Raw genomic sequence first — 19,970 nt, forward strand, 5'->3', positions numbered from 1 at the left:
ATAACTTGGAACCTTTCTCCTTTGCAAGTCAGTACATTTTAACAGCAGTTCTAGTATGCTCTGGGACGTCCTGAGGTGGCTAAATAAATTCAAGCCCTGTTCCCATTGTTTTTCTGAAATGATAGATTTATAAATGCTAAGTTAACCAGTACAAAGAATCTATCAGAATGGAAATAAAAATAACAACAAAATACATTATACCTTCATGAGCACCTGCAGCTTTTTCTGTATCTGTTTTGACAGGTCGTTATGTATTTGGGACAGGCCTCCAAAGATATCATCAAGTGGCCACGTCCATCATCCCCACCCGTGGTAAAGTTGGAAACCAGAGTTGACGCAGAATATGGTATGCCATCAACCCATGCTATGGCAGCCACTGCTATTTCCTTTACATTCCTACTTGCTACCATGTACCGATACAAGGTAAGAAATGTATTCCAAGAATGACTCAAAACTATAAATAAGAAAACTAGAAGCATTGAGTTTTAAGGTCAGTTGAAGAATTCACCTTTTATTAAAAGGGATTCCTGGCTTAATTTTACAAGCTATCCCATAAGATTAATCATTTCTCACTAAAGATGGTTTACACGGATTCAAGCTGAATTTCCAGGAGGCATTTGCTGATAACTACCATTGTTTTGACATGGTGAGTTCACCTAACAGAATCCATTTATGATCATTTGGTGTGTTGCAAAAGAAAGACCAATCTGCAGAGCTGAAACAAAAGTATATTTGAATCTGAATAAACTCAAATTGGCCTGTTCCAAAGAATTTTCATTCCAAGTCTAGAAATTCGTCTACAATAGCACCAATCCCACTGTAAGTAGGAAGTGTCTTTAGGACTGCAATTCCAAAGTTTAATAGAAACTAATTTTGAAAACTGAGACAATGGACTATCAATTTCATGCCTATGTTTAGTGCTACCCACCAATGATAAACTACAAATGTAGATAAGAGTTTATTAATCTGTTACCAACAAATGTTTTACTGTTTTCCTCCATGGGATTTCATTAAATTATTTTTGCTAATGCTAGCTTCACTCATCCACTTTGGGGGAGGGGGTGAATTAATCCACATTTTGTGCTTGTATTAGATTTAAATGTGTGATTTCATATAATCTAGTTCTGCCCAAATATTATTCATTTCTCATTCCATGTGCTTTATATATTTGAGCAACACATTTGATTGTTTCCCTCATTTGCTTTACATATTTTCCTGTGTTACTAGGGAATAATTGGTAGTTGCTTTTTACAACTTGTCACTTTAATGAGTGGGAAATTGCAGGTCTCAATGATAAACAACTCAAATGATGATGCAAGCAATAGATCTACAGATGTAATCCCAGATCTCTGAGCTGCCCACTCAGAGGCTTAAGAGAATGGGAATCCTTCTAAAGATTCATCAGAGCATGTGAATTTTATTTTGACCCTTCCATATTAAAGGAGAAACAAATTAATATTTTTAGTTACAATCTAATTTCATTATGTTTAATTTTAGGAAAAGTTTTTTCAATGAAGGTGCATTATTATCAAGGAGCAGATAGGGAGACAGATTCTGGAAAGGAATAATAATAACAGGATTGTTGTGGTGGGAGATTTTAATTTCCCAAATATTGATTGGCATCTCCCCAGAGTGAGGGGTTTAGATGGGGTGGAGTTTGTTAGGTGTGTTCAGGACAGTTTCTTGACACGATATGTAGATGAGCCTACAAGAGGAGAGGCTGTACCTGATCTGGTATTGGGAAATGAACCTGGTCAGGTGTCAGGTCTCACAGTGGGAGAGTATTTTGGAGATGGTGATCATAATTCTAACTCCTTTACCAGAGCATTGGAAAGGGATAGGAACAGACAAGTTAGGGAAATGTTTAACTGGAGTAAGGGGTAATATGGGGCTATGAGGCAGGAACTTGGAAGCATAAATTGGAAACAGATGTTCTCAGAGAAACGTACGGAAGAAATGTGGCAAACGTTCAGGGGATATTTGCGTGGGGTTCTGCATAGGTACGTTCCAATGAGACAGGAAAAGGATGGTAGGGTACAGGAACCGTGGTGTACAAAGGTTGGTGTAAATCTAGTCAAGAAGAAAAGAACAGCATACGAAAGGTTCAAAAAACTAGGTAATGATAGAGATCTAGAAGATTATAAGGTTAGCAGGAAGGAGCTTAAGAATGAAATTAGGAGAGATAGAAGGGGTCATGAGAAGCCCTTGGCGGACAGGATTAAGGAAAACCCCAAGGCATTCTACCAGTATGTGAAGAGCGAGAGGATAAGATGGGAGAGAATAGGATCAATCAAGTGTGACAGTGGAAATGTGTGTATGGAAGCGGAAGAGATGGCAAAGGTACTTAATGAATACTTTGCTTCAGTATTCACTACAGAAAAGGATCTTGGCGATTGTAGGGATGATTTGCAGCAGACTGAAAAGCTTGAGCATGTAGATATTAAGGATGAGGGTGTGCTGGAGCTTTTGGAAAGCAACAATTTTGGATAAGTGACCAGGACCGGATGGGGATGTACCCCAGGCTACTGTGAGAAGCCTGCGAGGAGATTGCTGAGCTTCTGGTAATGATCTTTGCATCATCACTGAGGACAGGAGAGGTTCTGGACGACTGGAGGATTGCGGATGTTGTTCCCTTATTCAAGAAAGGGATAGCCCAGGAAATTATAGACCACTGAGTCTTACTTCAGTGGTTGGTAAATTGATGGAGAAGATCCTGAGAGGCAGGAGTTATGAACATTTTGAGAGGCATAATATGATTAAGAATAGTCAGCATGGCTTTGTCAAAGGCCAGTTGTGACTTATGAGCCTGAATGAATTTTTTGAGGATGTGACTAAACACATTGATGAAGGTAGAGCCGTAGATGTAGTGTATATGGATTTTAGCAAGGCATTTGACAAGGTACTCCATGCTAGGCTTATTGAGAACGTAAGGAGGCATGGGATCCAGGGGGACATTGCTTTGTGGATCCAGAACTGGCTTGCCCACAGAAGGCAAAGGGTGGTTGTAGACGGGTCATGGAGATTGGTGACCAGTGGTGTGCCTCAGGGATCTGTCTGGGACCCCTGCTCTTTGTGATTTTTATAAATGACCTGGATGAGGAAGTGGACAGATGGGTTAGTAAATTTGCTGATGACACAAAGGTCGGGGGTGTTGTGGATAGTGTGGAGGGCTGTCAGAGGTTACAGTGGGACATTGATAGGATGCAAAACTAGGCTGAGAAGTGGCAGATGGAATTCAACCCAGGTAAGTGTGAGTTGGTTCATTTTGGTAGGTTAGCTATTATGGCAGAATATAGCATTAATTACGAGACTCCTGGCAGTGTGGAGGATCAGAGGGTTCTTGGGGTCCAAGTCCATAGGGCACTCAAAGCTGCTACACAGTTTGACTCTGTCATTAAGAAGGCATACGGTGCATTGGCCTTCATCAATCGTGGGATTGAGTTTAAGAGCCAAGAGGTAATATTGCAGCTATATAGGACCCTGGTCAGACCCCACTTGGAGTACTGTGCTCAGTTCTGGTCGCTTCTCTATAGGAAGGATGCGGAAACCATTGAAAGGGTGCAGTGGAGATTTACAAGGATGTTGCCTGGAGTGAACTCAGCCTTTTCTCTTTGGAGCGACAGAGAGTGAGAGGTGACCTGATAGAGGTGTATAAGATCATGAGAGGCTTTGAGCATGTGGATAGTCAGAGGCTTTTCCCCAGTGCTGAAATGGCCAGCATGAGAGGGCATAGTTTTAAGGTGCTTGGAAGTAGGCACAGAGGAGATGTCAGGGGTAAGTTTTTTATACAGAGAGTGGTGAGTGCATGGAATGGGCTGCCAGCGGCGGAGGTGGAGGCGAAAACGATAGGGTCTTTTAAGAGACTCCTGGATGGATACATGGAGCTTAGAAAAATAGAGGGCTATGTGTAACCCAAGGTAGTTCTAAGGTAAGGACGTGTTCTGCACAGCTTTGTGGGCCAAAGGGCCTGTATTGTGCTGTAGGTTTTCTGTTTCTGTTTCTATTATCTGATGGCAGTAGTAAGTGGTTGAGGTACTGTAGAATTAATTAGATTATTTCACATTAAACAATATACAAGTGGACCTTAGGGACTATAGGAATCATTACAAAGGAATTTTGTAGCAAGGTAACATTTATTAAATAATTAACAAAAGAATTGTCTGCTGATCAAATTAATACCATCTAAATAGTGATTCTTAGTTGCATTTCAGATCTGCACTGAAATACACTTCACAAAATCCAGCACTCAGATCTTTGTTTGTAATTGACAACCACCCCCAGTTGATAATATTTTTAATGTATAATAAATTTCTAAAATTACATATGCCTTTTAAGAAACTGTTAGAGGCAAAGAAAGTTCATGGGATTTGGCAACTGTTTTTAAACAATGACTTGCAGATCCGCATTCATGCATTTTTTTTATCTTATCTGCATCAGACTTTGCAGTGGGACTGATTTTTGTAGCAGTGAAAGGTCAAAATGTTAAGCTATAACTTGGAAAGAGTAATTGAAATAAAAAGATTAAAGAATATTTATTCCAAATTAACATTTGAAATACTGCTTCCAGAAAAATGTTTAGTACAGAAATAAGCTGTTACTTCCCCAAGTTTCCTTCTAATTCTATTACAATAATTAAAAAAACATTAAGTCTGATCTTCTCTTTGACCATACTTACATTATGGAAGAAATAATATCTTTTACATAAAATCATTAAAGGATCATATTTTAAAACTATTTATTAAGGATCTATTTAATATTACAAACACAAGAAATTCAGCAAGTGCTGCATACCTGACCTGCTGAGTCCCTCCAGCGTTTTGTGCATGGTGGATTCAATATTACACGTATTCACAAGTCAATATATTTGAATCAGAAGCAATTCTTTTGCTCTTTTCTTAAGAAACACATGTTTTATATAACAAGAAGAGGAATGGCTGGAACCATTCAAGTCAGGCAGCAACTGCAGAGAGAGCAATGGAGTTAATGTTTCAAGTCAATGAATTAGGGTATCATGTAAGTAAGTTTTAAGCTGCAGGGAAGAGCGTGGAGAGAGTGTCTCTGATAGGATAGAGACCAAGATAGAGTCATGGTTCCAATGGCTGTGAGAGAATGCAGAGGACTTGTTAATCCTGACTAATCTGTCTGGAGCATTACTGGAAAGATACAAACTGAAGAAGTAAGTTACCGGTAAATGAATTTTTCTGTGTTCTGTGATCAGTAATGTGCCCAACAAGAAAAAGGGCTGATGTTCCTTGACCTTGAATTTGGCCTCTTTGGAATAAGGTTGGAGTTTGAAGATGTGTCAGTGGGAGTAGGATGGAAAATTAAAATGACAGGCAACTGTAACATCAGGATCACCACTGTGGACTGGGTAGATGTGTTTTACAAGGCCATTACCCAATCTGTGAATGCTTTCTCTAAAATAAAGTAGGCCACATTGTGGTAGCACTAATTTTCAAATACGATTTTGCTTCGCCTGAAATATTAGCTTTGGTCCCTAATTGATAGGAAAGGAAGAGCTGTAAGGGCATCTGGTGATACCTTCACAGTTCCATTAGAGTATTTTGGTAAAGATGGACGTAGAGTCATTGCGGAAATAGTTCATTCAGAATGCTGAATTGAGTCGGTTTGAACAAGGACTGCCCAATGTATCTCAGGCATAGTCTGGATGCCTCACTAGTTTTCAGAAATGAGTGGTCTTAAAGGAGAGGATGTTAAATGTGAGAACAAGTTCAATCTGGTGAAGGACTTCAAAATGAGATTAGCGAGACATTTGTTCCAGGAAGAAGCAAGGACCTCCCAGCCAGCCCAGTGTTAAATTTTAGTGCAGATGTTATACAATTTACAATTTGGCTAAATGCCAGTGCCAGATTGTTGGCTGGCTTTTCAATCTGACCAGCAGCAGAGCACCAAGCAAGCTTGCACAACTTTGGTTTGATTACCATTATAACCATATCAAATACTATTTCAATTATTCATCGCCAGGACTAATTATCTTTTCAAGCGTTCTTGAGGTCAAACAAAACAGTAGGTATTACCTCTGATCAATGAAATCAAATGTCAAGCAGCATCAAATATTTTTAAAAAAGATATTCCCACACACCACTCGTATCACAAAGATTGCACAATGTGTCTATTTCTTCCATTCATATTCCCGCAGATGACATTTCCATATATTTGTCTGTGGAAAATTTGAAGTCCTGTAAGGGTAACTTACCTAGCTGTAGTCATTCATGAAATATTGAATGTTTAGTTTTTCTTGAATCAATAAATTTATTCAATATAATTGCAAAGATTATGCTCTCCTGTTTAGAGACAGTTGAAAATGTATATTTTCTAATATAGTTATCCCTGCTCTTCCCTGTTTCAAGTTATTTCCTTGTTTTATAGCAATGTTTTGATGCTTAAATTGTAAGACTTTTTAAAACACTACTCCCAGAGTGCTTAGAGCAACTCTAAATCTTAATCACCACTTGAAACTTGACTGTTCTGAATAATTAATCTATTTTACTAAGTGGTTTGACCTGATGTTTACTTGATTTGCAGTATTCATTTGTATTAGGACTGATGGCTTCTACAGCGCTCTCTACTCTGGTCTCACTGAGCAGGCTCTACACAGGAATGCACACTGTGCTGGTAAGAGATAAAAGTTGGCTTCTTAGTATTTTATCTGTCACCTGAAGAAAAGTATCTAAAACAAAAGTGAACAAAGCAAATGAATAAACATTTGTTGATAGCAAATCAACAATAAGACATAAAACACAGGAGCAGGATTAGGCAATTCAGCTCATCAAGTCTGCTGCACCATTCAATATTAGATGATTTATTATCCCTCTCAGCCCCTTTTTTCCTTGCCTTCTCCCCAGTGGCATTACTAATCAAGAACCTAACAACCTCTGCTTTAAATACACCCAATGACTTTAGTTCCAGAGCCATTTGTGGCAATGAATACCATAGATTCACCACTCTCTGGCTAAAGAAATTCCTACTCATCTCTGTTTTAAAGGGATGTATTTGTATTCTGGTACGTGCCCCTGCTCTTACACTTCCCCACTAGAGGAAATAACCTCTCCATGTCCATTCTATCAATATTCGATGGGTTTCAATGTAATTCCCCCTCATTCTTCTAAACTTCAGCAAATAGAGGCTGAGAACCATCAAATGCTCCTTGTATATTAACCATTTCATTCCAGGATCATTCTCATGAACATCGTCTGGAACTTCTCCAAAGCCAGCACATCCTTTTTTCGATAAGGGGCCCAAACCTGCTCACAATACTCCAAAGCAGTACAACCAATGCCTTATAAATCCTCAGCATTACATCCTCGCTTTTATGTTCTAGTCTTCTTGAAATTAATGCTAATATTGGATTTGCTTTCCTTATTCCTGACTCAACACACAAATTAATCCTTAGGGAATCCTGCACAAGGACTCCCAGGTCCCTTTGCACCTCTGATTTCTGAATTTGATCACTGTTTAGAAAATAGTCTATGCCTTTAGTCCTGCTACCAAAGTGCATGACCATACATTTCCCTACACTGTAATCCATCTGCCACTTCTTTGCCTTTCCCCCTAATCTATCTAAGTCTTTCTGCAGACTCCATGATTCCTCAAAATTAGCTGCCACTTCACCTATCTTTGAATCATCTCCAAACTTGGCCACAAGGTTATCAATTCCATCATCTAAATCATTGACATTTAACATGAAAGGAAGTGATCCTAACGCCAACCCCTGCAGAACAACACTAGTCTCCGGCAGCCAACCAGAAAAGGTCCCCTTTATTGCCACTCTTTGTCTCATGCCAGTCAACCAATCATCTGTCCATTCTAGCATCTCTCCTGTAATGTCACAGGCTCTTATCGTGTTCAGTAGTCTCTTGTGCGGCACTTTGTCAAGGCCTTCTGAAAATCCAAATAAACAACATCCAGTGACCCTCCTTTTTCTATTCTGTTTGTTATTTCCTCAAATAATTCCAGCAGATCTGTCAGGCTTAAGGAAACAATGCTAACTTTGGCCTATTTATCATTTACCTCCAAGTACCCCAAAATCTTAACCATAGTAATGGACTCTAACATCTCCCCAACCACTGAAGTCAAACTAACTCACCTATAATTTCCTGTCTTTTGCCTCCTTCTCTTCTTAAAGAGAAGAGAGGCATTTTCAAAATTTCCAGTCCTTCAGAACCATTACAGAAACTAGTATTTCTTCAAAATTCAGTACTAATGTATCCAGAATCTCTTCAGCTACCCCTTTTACGACACCGGGGAGTCGTCCGTCTGGTCCAAGTGACTTATTTACCTTCAGACCTTTGTGTCTCAAGCACCTTCTCCTCAGTAATAGCAAATACACTCACTTCTACCCCCCAGGCTCGCTTGAATTTCTCTCATGCTGCTGGTGAGTTGCATAGTGAAGACTTGTTGAAGTTTGTTCACTATCTTCTTGTCCCCATTACTACCACCCCAGTGTCATTTTCCAGCGATGCAATTTCCATTTTTGCTTCTCTTTTACTCTTCAATATTCTGAAAAATATTTTGGTATTCTTTTTCGTATTACTGCACAGCTTATATTTTGCTGTATATTTCGTATATTTTGCCTTTTCTCTCTGCATTGCATTTTTAGTTGCATGGCAATCCTCTAGCTTCCTGTTTGAACAATTATTATTTCAGGTCTGAGCAAAACCTGTACTAATGTTTCCTAATGCAGGTTTGATGTATTCCCTGTTCAAGGTCATCTGTCTCTATTGCTCAGAAAAATTGGCTCCAAAATACCCCTTCTGGTATAGCTCTATAGGTTACAAGAATGACTCAAAATCAGTGCTGATTTATTATCTCCATCAAGGTACCAATTGACTTCAGTGTCTTCAATTTGGGTGGTGGATCATCTTAACTGAAGGCCTTGCTCTGTGTTTACTAATTTAAAATGGACAGTACGTTCAAATCTGCAGATGTAAAACAAGAAATGCTTTGAGTTCAATTGTGAAGCCAGTGGCACGACAATAAAAGTTGTTTGGACTGTATGGCTGTATAGCCTAGAAGATAAGAGTAGCTGCAGAGAAAGTGGATGTAATAGAAAGAGGAAAGTGGAGGCAAAGTGTAGAAATTCATAAGGGAAGAATGTAGTTAATTAATGGTGTATTGCTGTAACTCCTGCTATTCACAACACACATTAATGATTTAAATTCTGGAATTAAAATCATTATTTCCTAGTTTGATACTTCAGCAGGGCTGGGTAGTGAACAGTCAATACTGAGGAGGCTTGCAACAAATCACTGGTGGGTTTTAATGGCAGACAAGTAATTAAAGATCCAACACAGATAAAAGCAGGAAGAATGGGGAAATTGCTTACAAAATGGGGTAGAAGAGGAAAGGAATGCTAGAGTTCAAATGGACCGAATTACTGAAGTTGTGCCACAGGCTAGCAGGGTCAGAGTACACCAAGCTCTTGGCTTTGTAGAGTGATAGAATTGGGAAATAAAGTTAAGATAAACTTGTATCAAAAATTAGTTACACCTCACTTCCAGTCCTGCACATTGTTCTGCTTGGCATACCACAAAATGTATATAAAACAGAATGGAGATGATGCAGAGAGAATTTTAAAAGAATATTAAAAATGCTGATCAGGAATATTGAAAAAAGAAAAATAGAATCGATTTTTTTTTTCTTGAGAACTGAAAGCAGAGGGCTGACCTAATAGATGTCTGTAAAAATGTAGAACAGTTTTGAAAGAATGCAAGAGTTTGATCAGAAGAGAATCACCGTAAACTAAAGTTTATAATTTGGAAGAAACAAAGGATGACGATGATGTGGAATTCACTACCATAGGGAGTAGTTGTAACAAATTGTGTAAATGATTTAAGGGGAGGCTGGGTAAGCATCTGTGGAGGGAAATAAAGGAATGTTGGATCACATGGATGGATTTAGATACAGAAAGATAGGATGAGGCTTGATTGGGAGCTAAATGATGGTATGGATTGGTGGAGCTGGATGTTTCTATGCTATGTCTTCTAATAATCATATGATTTTCCATAATTTCCAAATTCTTGAATTCTTGTGGTTTATAAGGCATCATTTGAAAACAGTTTGCTCTAAAAGTAGATAGAGAAAATAAATTAAATGCTGGAATGAATTATTACAGAACAAGACATTGGGTCATTTACCTTGATTGTTATGCTTTTGAGTTGAAGATAGAGCAAATAATTTTATCTGCAGGTCTAACTAGCAATGTGAAGGGAAGTCCAACAAATGTAGTGTATTAGGACTTAATGCAAGCATTCAATGAGGGTCTACACAAGCCTGTTCTCGAAGAGTAGAACTCATTAGCATAGACTGAGGATCAGACATGGACAAAAATAGAAATATGCGAATTTTGATTGAGAGGGTGTCAGTACCTGTGCTTGGCTGTATACAATCTATATAATGTAGGTGACAGGATCAGATGTAATACTATTACAAAGCTGGTAGAAAAAATGAGCCCTGATGATACATAGGTATATAGTGACCAGATATTTTTTTAGAAAAATAGCATTTACTATTTGGATAGTAAGAGCGGAAAAAACAATTAAAAAAAGTTAACAAATAATTACAAAGGTAATCTAAGGCCAGGAAGGCTGTTAGTACATTAACCTTTATTGCAATGGTGTATGAATATAAATTTAGTTCAAATAATATAGAGGGGTAATGAGATCAATCCACAAGAGGAAACTGAGAGGAATAAACATAGAGGCTCTGTGTGAAGGACCAGATTTTGCTAACTCTGTAGAGGGTTTGACAGAATAGTTTCAGGATAAGAATTCAACTATGTAAGAGAAATGAGAAATCAGATCACTTAGAGAGGAATTACTGTTATTAAGTGAGTTGGGGGCTCTGGACATGCAATCATTGAATATATTCAAGATTCAGTTTGACAGATTTTTGGGCATCAATGTAATATGGGCTTTGTATGGGAAAGGAGTGGGGGTTTGTGGAAGATCTTACTAGGTGGAAAAATAAATTCAAGGAGCTGTTTAGCCTCTTCTGGTCTGATTTCTTGTTTTTAGTGCACACATATTAAGAATGGCTAACTTGATGAGAAAGCTGTTGGAAGTCAAGTAGACACACTTCTTAATCAGTGGAAAATACTATTTGTTGATAAATAATGCATGAGATCTGGCCTAATAACTTGAACATTACTGAGAAAAAAATATCTTGGAATTTTTCAAAAATGTACTATTGTAGTAGCTTAATTAAATATTGTATTTGGTCAAAGCATTCTAATTTGTTTATATCATTTTCAGGATGTGATCTGTGGAATCCTTCTTACTGCAGTACTTATGGGCCTGACATACCCTTTCTGGGACGTTCTGGATAATTTACAGTTAACCAGTCCCCTAACTCCAGTCATTGCAGTAGTGATGCCTTTTCTCATGAGTTACAACTACCCAGAATTAGATCATTACAGCCCAACCAGGGGAGACACCACCATAATCCTAGCTGTGGCATCAGGGTGCACCATTGGCTTTTGGATGAACTACCAATATGGTCAAACATATGAGCCTGTGGGATCTCTCCCGTTTGAAATACCTTCTATAACTCTACAGGTTGCCTTGATGTCCAGCGCACGCTTTCTCATTGGAATTGTTGTTCTTGTTGCCACTCGCTTAATTGTCAAAACTCTTTCCCTCAAAGTACTGTATGCTTGGTTTAATGTTCCGGAATATAATCTGGAAGCCAGGAAGAGATTAGAGATTGAAGTGCCCTATAAATTTGCTACATATTCATCCATTGGTTTCATTGCAACAGTAATTGTACCATTGCTGTACCAATTACTCAAACTATTATGATGATAAATGGCATTGAACGATCTCTCTACAAATTTTGAGTATGAGACACATTCCATGTGTTGATGAAGACCTACAGTAAAGAAATCTGTAGATGCTATAAGGATTCAACCTTTTAAATATTTTTGAGGATACAAATAATTTCTTTTTAATTTAGTTGAAATAAGTTTCCAGACAGCCTAGTCCAGAACATGTGTGTAAGATGATGAACTAGTCCATAAGCTGCCAGCGATTCCACCACCTCTTGATTTTCTTTTCCTCTCGACAGATGTGTTTGAGATGAGGGCCTGTAAATATGAATCCACACCCTATCATTCCTCACTGTCGTGTACTGCCGCCGCAACGTGCCTCAAATATAGCTTTTCATTGGAGATTTTAAAAAAAAACTTTGAAAGCACTTCATGTCAATTTGCAATTGGAAACCAATGCAATTTACAGCAGTGGCTGCATTCCAAATACTTCATTGGGTGTAAAAATGCCTAGGGAAGTACTTATGTTTTGAAAGATGCAAATGGTTCTTTTGAGGCCAACTAAATGCATGTTTTTAAAAAGTTGTTAAATTTTCTTATATAAGTATGTAGGTTCTTTCAATCATGTCATTGATCCAAATTTGACAAGTTCGTTTCCATTAGAATATACAATGTTTGTTTATCTGATAATGCAGCATTGCCAGTGAAGTTCTTTCGGAATACAAACTTTTCCATAACATGGGTGCAGTTGGATTAAGGCAGTCTTTTCCAATAATGAAATCCTACTGAATTACATTCCACAAATGATTCACTTTAAGATTGAATACTGTATCTTGACCAGATAATTGCTACAAAACAACTGCTTACATTTATATAGCACCGTCAACTGAAAAATATCCTATGCTGTTTTATTGTTATCACAGATTTTTTAAAAAGACATTATTGAAAAGAGGATGGAGAGACAGGCATTTAGTCAAGATTTTATGTGTAATCAGGTGTAGCTATGCAAAGTTGTAGTAACTAAATTATTAATATTTTACTTTAGTAAAGACTCAAAATAAGTTTCTCAAATAGATGTCTCCATTTATGATGGAAATGTTGTAAAATAATTTACCAGTGTTGGCCTCAAAGAATCTTAAAATGGGTTGTACTGAAGGCATGAGGTTTAATGTAATACCACCTTGATTATTTTCAAAAGCATTTTTGAACTATACTGGGGGCGGGGTGAGATTTTACTTATGTACAATTTTTGAATTGTATTTAGATAATGATAAAATTTGTACCTTCCAATATGTTAATGGAATATGTTGAAGATGAATATATAGAAAAATATTGCACATTAAAAAGTGTTTCTTGTTTATAATTTACATTGCATAGAACTCCCATGCAGTTCACTGCAATACTGAATCTGATTGTATCTTTTCATAAATTAATTGCATTGACATTGTGTTATATTGTTATGTCCTCATTACATTGATCCATTGCAAGTGGTTGATGTTTCCAGAACAATTGAATAAATTAAGAAAATAAGGTGTGTGAAGACGAAAGTCACAATTCTGCCTGTTTGTAGGCATACAGTTAACATGATTGGAATTTTTTTTGGAGAAAAATAATTAAGCATGCCATTAAAGAGCAACTGCAAGAGGCTGGAACTCTTTCTCCTGAAGTGAAGGAGGCTGAGGGGTAACTTTATAAATGTTTGTAAAATTATGAACACCCAAAAAAAAGAGTAGATAGTCTTTTTCGCCTCAGTTTAAAACTTGAGGGCACCGATTTAAGATGAGAGGTGAAGATCTAAAGGGGACCTGAGGGGCAGGTTTTTCCACATAGATGGTTAGTTAGTTTATTTTTGTCGTGTGTACTGAGGTACAGTGGAAAAACTTACCATTCATACAGTCCATGCAGATCAGTTGATTACAATGGTGCATCAAGGTAGCATCTACTAGGTAAAACAATAATGGAGTGCCAAATAAAATGTAACAGCTCCAGAGAAAGGGCAGTGCAAGGCCTCAACAAGTTAGATTGAGAGGTTAAGAGTCCATCTTATCGTACTAGGGAAACATTTAATTATCTTATAATAGTTGGATTGTAGCTGTACTTGAACCTGGTTATACATGTTTTCAAGCTTTTCTATCTTCTGTGGTGGGGGATGGGGGAGAGCAAAGGATATCTGGGATAGCTGAGATCTTTGATTATGCTAGCTCCATCACAATGAGAAGTGTAGAGAGAGAGCCAATGGAGTGGGGGGCTTTATCCACAATCTGCATTTTTTTGTAGTCTTGGGTAGAGCAGTTGTCATACCAAGCCATGATTCATCCAGATGCTTTCTGTAGTGCATTGTCAAAATATAGAGAGGATCAAAGGGGACATGCCAAGTTCCTTTAGCATCCTGAGGAAGTAGAGAGGCTGGTGATCTTTCCATGCTCTTGGTCTTGTTCACTCCTAGTAACTTGAAATTTCTTCCCTCGCGATTGGTGGTGGATGTATGGAACAAACCGCCAAAGGAGGTGGAGGCGGTGGGTATATTTACAAGATATAAATGTTTGGATAGGCACATTGATAGGAAAGTTATAGAGCGATGTAGGCTGGATACTGCCAAATGGTTTGTCATAAATAAGTATCTTGGTTGGGATGGAAAAGTTGGGCCAAAACAAAAATCCTTTAATCTGATCACCTCTACCCAACTTTATAGATCAGCAAATTAAACCATAAACTGCCAAGTGGATGTACTCCTTGTCAAGTAATTAGTGCCAACGGGTCAAATAAAACCAAGGTTAAACTTGGGCACACTACAATCAGGTTGGCTTTAATGGGTTTTTTTTGGATTTTTTACGCCTTCTGTTTTTTCACCTTTAGCAGCTGCTTATGTGTTTCTTTGTAGTCTGCTGAGATATGGTGTTGGGACTGGAGAAAAATATGGATAGCAAGAGACTGGTGGGCAACTGCTACCAAAGGAGGGCAGGCCAAGGGAGACCACATTCCAGAGATTTAATTTAATTGAATATCCCACAATCAGCTAAAGAGATGAGCAGCATGTGTACCATTTCCTTTTCACCGAAGGATGTGGACCGGGCCATCAGGAGTAGATATGCAACTCTGCTGCCTTTTATTGACCAGCACCCTGCCACTCCTGTCTGCTTCTGGCTGTAAAGTTCATTGTCCATTAAATGCCCCAGCTGCCACTGAGAGAGTGCAGCCAGTGACACAGAAAGCAAAGTTAATGCATGTACAATAGCAGCTAATATAAGATCATTATTCTTGTCCAATGTAACAGTCTATCTAGCTTACAAATATTCTTTAAGAAAAGGATATCATCCTTACTGAGACTGGCTAATGTATGACCAGCAACAATATGGCTGTTTCTAAAACTAACTTTCTACAGTCAGTACTAATCACTAATGTTCCACACTGATCCAGGTTGGACCTACAACTATTCATAATATTTATCAATGACAGACAAGTAAGTGGCCATTTATACAAGTTTGCTAATAAAACTGGGATTGCTGGAAATTTAGAAAAAGTAGTGATACTGATTGACTTGGGAGTTCAGGCAGACAGATAACCAAAATGTAAAGATTAAATATAAAGGTAAATTGAAAAGGTTAGGGGAACTGCAAGTGTTCAATGGCCACTAACTGCTACCTTCTCAGTGGAATTAAACAGAATAACAAATATTAACCTTTTTTAAATTTTTCATTTGATTTTAATTTATTTTTAGAGATACAGCATGGTAACAGGCCCAAACTGGCCCCTGATCCTACGCCGGCCAGTTACATTCATGTGACCAATTAACCTACTAACCCATACATCTTTGGAATGTGGGAGGAGACAAAAGAACCTGGAGGACACTCATGTGGTCACGGAGAGAACGTACAAACTCCTTGCACGTAGCAGCAGAATTGAACCCGGATCAATGGTCCTGTAGTAGCATTATACTACCACGCCACTTCTGGCTGGCAATGCTAAAAGTTGTGACAAAGGGGAAAATAAAACCAATAGACATAGGAGTAGAATTAGGCCATTTGTGCCATTGAGACTTCTCCGTCATTCCACCAAGGCTGACTTATTAACCCTCAACCCTATTCTCCTTTTTCTCCCTGTAACCTTTGACACCCTGTCTAATCAAGAACTTATCAACCTACACTTTAAATATACCCAGTGACTTAGAATTCTGAGGAAGTGCCCTCTAGTCCTAGACTACCCCATATAGGAAACATCATCGCCATGTCTACTCAATCTAGTCCTTTCAATATTCGATAGGTTTCAATGAGATCCCCCTCATTGTTCTAAACTCCAGCGAGTACATTGCCAAAGCCATCAAATGCTCCTCAGTTGTTAACCCTTTCATTCCTGTGATCATTCTTGTAAACCTCCTCTGGACCCCCTGCAATGTCAGCACTTTGTGCTTAGATAAAGGGCCCAAAACTGCACACAATATTTCAGCTGCGGGCTGACCAAAGCCTTACAAAGTCTTAGCTTTTATATTCTAGTCTTCTTGAAATGAATACTAACATTGCATTTGCTTTCATCACTGACTTGACCTTTAACCTTTAGGGAACACTGCATGAGGACTCCCAAATCCTTTGCACCTCTGATTACCGAATTTTCTCATTTAGAAAATACTTTACACCCTTATTCCTTCTACCAAAGTACATGACCATACCTTTCCTATACTGTATTCCATCTGCTACTTCTTTGTCCATTCCCCTAATCTGTCTAAGTCTTTCTGCAGACTCCCTGCTTCTTCAGCTCTACTTGCCACTCACCTATCTTTGTATCATATGCAAATTTGGTCACAACACCATAAGTTCCATCATCCATTGATTCCATCATTATTGATACATAGCATGAAAAGAAGTGGTCCCAACAGTGACCCCTGCAGAACATCACTAGCCACCAGCAGCCAATTAGAAAAGGCCCCCTTTATTCCTACACTTTGCCTCCTGTCAGTAAGCCAACATATCTGTGCCATTATCTTTTCTGTAATACCATGCACACATATCATGTTGGACAGCCTCATGTGTGGCAGCGAGTAAACATTCACTAACACTCCTGTTTATCCTTCCTGTTATTTCCTCAAAGGTTTCCCAGAGATACATCAGGCAAGATTTCCCATTCAGGAAACCATGCTGACTTTGGCCTATTTTATCATGTGCCTCCCAATATCCCAAAATTTTGTCCTTAGTAATTGACTACAACCACTGAAGTCAGGCTAATCGGCCTATAATTTCTTGTCTTTTGCCTCCTCCCTTTCATAAACAGTAGAGTGATGTTTGCAATTTCCCAGGCCTCTGGAACCATGCTAGAATCCAGTGACTCTTGAAAGATCACTACTAACGCCTCCACAATCACTTCAGCTACATCTTTCAGAACCCTGGGGTGTACATCTGGTGCAGGTGACATCTACCTTCTGACCTTTCAGCTACCCAAGCACCTTCTTCCTAGTAACAGCAACAAATCTTACTTCAGTTCCCTGATATTCACGATTTTCTGCCATGCAGCTGTTATCTCCTGCAGTGAAGACTGATGCAAAATACTTATGGTTTGTCTGATATTTCTTTGTCCTTCAATACTACCTCACCAGCCCCATCTTCCATAAATCTGATATCTGCTCTTGCCTCTTTTACTCTATATCTGAAAAAATCTTTTGGTGTCCACTTCTATATTATTGGCAAGCTTACCTTAATAGTTCACCTTTTCTCTCCTTATTGCTTTTTTCAGTTGCCTTCTGTTGATTATTAAAAGCTCCCTACTAATGGTTGTTATATTGTACATCATCATTTTGCTTTTATGCTGTCTTTGGTTTCCTGTGTCAGCCACTATTGCTTTATCCTCCCTTAAGAATACTTACTTGTGAAAGATCCATCCTGGGCCTTCCAAATTGTTCCCACAAACTCCTGCTATTGTTGTTCTGCTGTTATCCCTGCCATGTCCTCTTCCAATCAACTACAGCCAGCCCCTCTCTCATCCTTTGTAGTTTCCTTTATTCTATGATAATACGAATATATTGGTTTCTCCCTTTTAAACTGCAAGGTGAATTCTGTCATGTGATCACTGACTCCTAGGGGTTCCTTTACCTTAAGCTCCCTACTCAAATCTGGTTTATTACACAACACCCAATCTAGAATTTCCCTTTTCCCAAGTGGTTCAATGCACAAACACTCTACAAAGCCATCTTGTAGGCATTCTACAAATTCCTTCTCCTGGGATCCAGCTCCAACCTGATCTTTCCAATCTACCTACATATTGAAATCCCTCATTACTATTATAACATTCCCCTTTTTACATGCCTTGTCTATGTCCTGTTGTAACTTGTAACCCAAGTCCTGGCTACTGTACAGAATCCTGTATATAACTCCCATCAGCTTCTTTTTATCCTTGCAGTTTCTTAACTCTACCCAGAATGCTTCTGCATCTTCCAATCCTATATCACTTCTTTCTAAGGATTGGATTTTATTTCTTTATACCAGCGCAGCCACTGCATTCTCTCTGCCTACTTATTTGTCCTTTCAATACAATGTGTGTCTTTGGATGTTGAGCTGCCAACTATGATCTTCTTTTAGCCATGACTCAGTGATACACATAACTTCATACTTGCTCATTCCTAACTGTACTACAAGATCATCTACCTTATACTGTATACTGCATGCATTCAAATATAATACCTTCAGTCAGCCTTTTCAATTTTGCTGTTTCCAGAAGTTAAATTATCCTTACATTTTCTTTTTATTTATTCTGAAGACTTTCATTTCCTCTTCTGAACTCTCCTTCCCTTTTACTTTATCCTCACTTTTCCAATCAATTGAACCAACTATTTAATAGATACACTTCAACCCATCCCACCGACTGCAATTTTGTCCTGTCAGCTGTCTATCAAGTTCAGTGGCCGTTCAACCATACACAAGAATACAGCAAAATGAAAAAGTGTTCCTCAGGTGCCAAGGTGCAAAGCATAGTATGAACAGTCATACGAAGCAAAAGGCACCTACAGTTACAATAGCGTAAAACGCATAGTCATGAAATATTATAGCACAAGTCCTTGAATGTCATGACCTGTAAATTGATGGTGCATTTGATGTTGTCCTGCAGCCATGTTTCTGCAAAGACAGGCACACAACAATCTTTGGTCACCCCTTGTGTTCACGTGTAACCTGTGCTTTTTTGTACAGGTCCTACCTTCCCTGTGCAGCGCGTGGCCAAGTGGTTAACGCGTAGGACTAGCAATCTGAAGGTCGTGAGTTTGAGCCCCAGCCGAGGCAGCGTACTGTGTCCTCGAGCAAGGCACTTAACCACGGACTGCTCCAGTCCACCGAGCTGAAAATGGGTACCAGCAAAATACTGGGGGTTAACTTTGCGATAGACTGGTGTCCTACCTGGAGGGAAGAGGGGTGTCTCGTACTCTCAGTTGCTTCACGCCACGGAAACCGGCATAAGTACCGGCCTGATGAGTCTATAAGGCTCGGGACAGACTTAAACTTTATCCTACCTTCCCTGAAGGGATCCCAGTGATCTAGAAATTTGAAGCCATGTTCCCTGCACACATTAATCTGACAAATCATCCTATTCTTACCCTTAACTTTCACAGGCAGCAATCCAGGTTACTACCCTTGAGGTCCTGCTTTTCAACTTTCTACCTATGTAGCTCGCTATAAATAAAGTATATATGTAAAACTAGTTACAATATGGGACACACCTTAGCAAGGATGCAATATTTGCAAATAATGCATTGTAGATAAACCAGGACCAGGCCATAACCTTAAATTAGCTGGTTATTCAGATGAGAATCAGGAAACCGCTCTTTGCATAATGAATGCCAAATGTGCCACATTCTTCTACAAAACAAAACAGTAACCTTAGCTCAATTATTAATTTGAGATCTATGAAGGGCAAGACCTTATGGCAACAAAATTATAAGTGGAAACCAAAGCAGCTACATCAAATTGAGATTCCACTTAACTTTGATCCCATGGAATGGCAGAACAGGGCAAATGTTGTATGCCTGTCTCCGTGGACTTAGCGTAAAGTCATGGAAGATGTCATGAAAATGGTTCTGAAATATTAATGAATGGTGAAGGAATTGCAGGTTATCAAGCACTTACTTTTATTTCTATTGTTATGTTCTTTTACTGAATACTATTAATTATGCCACAAAATCATTGTAAAAAACAGAGGTAACCTTGTTAAC

At 38.7% G+C, this 19,970-nt stretch overlaps 1 protein-coding gene across 6 annotated transcripts in view; it reads left to right on the forward strand.

Moving 5' to 3' along the window:
- sgpp2 (sphingosine-1-phosphate phosphatase 2) overlaps positions 1–13,131 on the forward strand; it is a 41,565-nt gene extending 28,434 nt beyond the window's left edge. For all 6 annotated transcript variants that reach the window (XM_073040945.1, XM_073040944.1, XM_073040947.1 and 3 more), the window contains 3 exons: positions 244–423; positions 6,547–6,636; positions 11,274–13,131. In XM_073040945.1, the coding sequence (XP_072897046.1) occupies positions 244–423; positions 6,547–6,636; positions 11,274–11,819 (816 nt within the window). In that variant the 3' untranslated portion in view covers positions 11,820–13,131. The remainder of the gene's footprint in view (positions 1–243; positions 424–6,546; positions 6,637–11,273) is intronic.
- Positions 13,132–19,970: the final 6,839 nt, after the last annotated feature.

This window comes from Hemitrygon akajei, chromosome 3 (genome assembly GCF_048418815.1).
Source record: "Hemitrygon akajei chromosome 3, sHemAka1.3, whole genome shotgun sequence".
Lineage (NCBI taxonomy): Eukaryota > Metazoa > Chordata > Chondrichthyes > Myliobatiformes > Dasyatidae > Hemitrygon > Hemitrygon akajei.